The following is a 2,608-nucleotide window of genomic DNA, read 5'->3' on the forward strand; positions in this document are numbered from 1 at the left end:
AAGTATTTGCATAAATTGACAAATAAAAAACCGGCCGCACATTTAGTCCAGCTGTCCCTAAGACTATAATATATGAGTAACATTAATTTATCCTCCAAATGGCGAAGCTGACGTATTGAAAACAATGTGATGGTAAAAGCCCGTATACAACATTAGAACACTTTTTATGTATTTGCAAATCATAAAATTTAGCCGTAAGATGTGTAAATATATAGGAATCTGGAGGTATCAATGTAAAAATAGCAATTATACCCACCTGTCGTTTACTTACCCACCCCAACAATGTCATGAACAAGGAAAAACCTCAGTAGTTCTTGTTATAAATTAAGAGAAGTTCAACTTGGCCATTCATTCTCACAAACCTTAACTTCAAAGAGCCCAACTAGCCCTCAACGACAGCCATGAGCTCTGCTCCGACACCACATGCGCTCATTCTCCCTTATCCTGCGCAGGGCCATATCCTTCCACTGATGAAGCTCTCTTATTGTCTCATTGAGCGTGGAGTCCGCATAACGTTCATCAACACACACTTTAACCACAATCGTATTTTCGCTACAAAGGCGTCTGGCCAAGCTACGTTTATTGGCGAGGAGATTGATGGAATCAATTTTGTGGCGATCCCCGACGGCCTTGAACCGGAAGATGATCGGCATGACTTCGGGGGGCTGACGCAATCCTTGATGAAAGTGATGCCAAGTTTGCTAGAAGAATTGATTAGAGATAATGGTGGAGAGTTCACCTGCTTTGTTGCAGATATCAACATGGCTTGGGCTCTCAAGATCGGCAAGAATTTGGGGCTTCGGACGGCTGCCTTTTGGCCTGCAGCAGCTGGACTTCTTGACGCCATATTTAGCATCCCCGAGCTTATTCAGAAGGGTGTCATTGATGAACATGGTAAGTTGTTGTGGAACAGAGCAGCCGAGTAAGACTTCAATTTAAGTATTAGTTTATAGGAGGATTTACATACATATACCATTAAAATTTAGGTGTTAGATATGTCAATAGATAAGAATTTGGTGGTATGTATGTAAATGCTTCTTTAGGAAATTCCTTTTTCTTATGCCTTTCATGGATCTTTTGATTCATTGCAGTTGTAAACTGCAAGGAAAAAGAGAAAGCTTGATAGCCATTTTTTTCAACAAACAGAACAATTAATGAACTTTTTTCATGCCATATTTTTTTTAGCCTGTAAAAATCTTATATTTTGGATGTCTTGACATAACTAAAAAGAAAAAAGAGAGTATATACAACTCTTGATAAAATTTATTTATTTAACTTGTCCCTCAATTAATAGTCCATATTTCTTAATTTAAGTTCAATGCCATTATCTTTTTTGGTTCATGTTAATTTATTTTTCTTAACTTATCACTTTATTTTTTTTTTGAAAAAATAATTTAGGGGCACTAATTAAGAAGGAAGTTATCCAGTTGAACCCAGGAGCGACTCCCTTGGACTCAACCAACCTCCCCTGGCTTTGCTTTAACGATGCATATACAGAAAAAATAATCTTCAACTACTTCATTACCAACAACCAGGCAACTTCTAACGCGGAGATGATGATCTGCAATAGCTATGAGGAGGTTGAAAAACCCATCTTCAGCAAAATATCACGCATTTTACCTGTGGCGCCACTTCATTCAAAATGGGAATCAAGAGATGATCTTAATTTATGTCAGTTTTGGCCAGAGGATAAGCAATGCATTGCTTGGCTTGACAAACAAACAACAAATTCTGTTATTTATGCGTCTTTTGGCAGCGTCACTATCTTCAGGGCTTGACAAACAAACAACAAATTCTGTTATTTATGTGTCTTTTGGCAGCGTCACTATCTTTAGTAACAAACAATTTCAAGAGCTAGCACTTGGTCTCGAGCTCACTGGTCGGCCATTCTTATGGGTAGTAAGGCCTGACCTTACTAATAAATATGTTAATTGCACTTATCCATTAGGGTTTGAAGAAAGAGTTGCAGAACGAGGAAGAATGGTTGGTTGGTCTCCTCAACGTAAAGTTTTGAAGCATCCCGCAATTGCTTGTTTTATTTCACATTGTGGCTGGAACTCAACCATAGAAGGATTGAGAAATGGAGTGCCTTTCCTTTGTTTTCCATATTTCGGTGACCAATTGTTCAACCAAAGATACATAACTGATGTTTGGAAGATAGGTTTGAATTTGACTCATGATGAGAATGGACTTATTTCTAAAGAGGAAGTTGGATCAAAAGTGGAGGAGTTGCTTAAGAACACAAATATTATCACAAAATCCCAGACTTTGAAGCAGTTAGCTGGTAGCAGTGTTATGGAAGGAGGGTCATCTTTGAAGAACCTCAACAAATTTGCAGAGTTTATAAAAGAAACACAAGTCAAGGAGGTCCAAAATTTAGTTTGAATAGTTAATCTTAAAAGTCTGTGGAGATAGTGATAGAGAAAAAAGTGGGGTGATTTGTTGGTGTGAGTTATTGGTGTGATGAGTAATGCTATAATTTCTAAACTTGCAACATAGTAAGTACCCTATTTAATGGCCAAGTGGATCCTTTTATAAAGCATCCTGGTATTATATCTTTAAGTATAAATTTTAGATAAGATATCATTATTTTGTTCCAATTTTTTTT

General features: G+C 37.2%; 1 protein-coding gene across 1 annotated transcript; it reads left to right on the forward strand.

Moving 5' to 3' along the window:
- The first annotated feature begins 314 nt into the window (after positions 1-314).
- LOC110024656 (UDP-glycosyltransferase 83A1-like) lies at positions 315-1,778 on the forward strand. The gene is made up of 2 exons (XM_020724749.1): positions 315-894; positions 1,399-1,778. Exons 1-2 carry the CDS (start codon positions 402-404, stop codon positions 1,776-1,778), a joined length of 873 nt encoding a protein of 290 aa, XP_020580408.1. The 5' UTR covers positions 315-401.
- Positions 1,779-2,608: the final 830 nt, after the last annotated feature.

Source organism: Phalaenopsis equestris, unplaced genomic scaffold (genome assembly GCF_001263595.1).
Source record: "Phalaenopsis equestris unplaced genomic scaffold, ASM126359v1 Scaffold000264, whole genome shotgun sequence".
NCBI lineage: Eukaryota > Viridiplantae > Streptophyta > Magnoliopsida > Asparagales > Orchidaceae > Phalaenopsis > Phalaenopsis equestris.

Excerpts from the sequence above, each read along its gene's own strand:
- LOC110024656 (XM_020724749.1), top strand. The coding sequence starts at position 402 with ATGAGCTCTGCTCCGACACCACATGCGCTCATTCTCCCTTATCCTGCG. Across the intron at positions 895-1,398 it reads GGGTGTCATTGATGAACATG|GGGCACTAATTAAGAAGGAA; the intron begins GTAAGTTGTTGT and ends AAAATAATTTAG.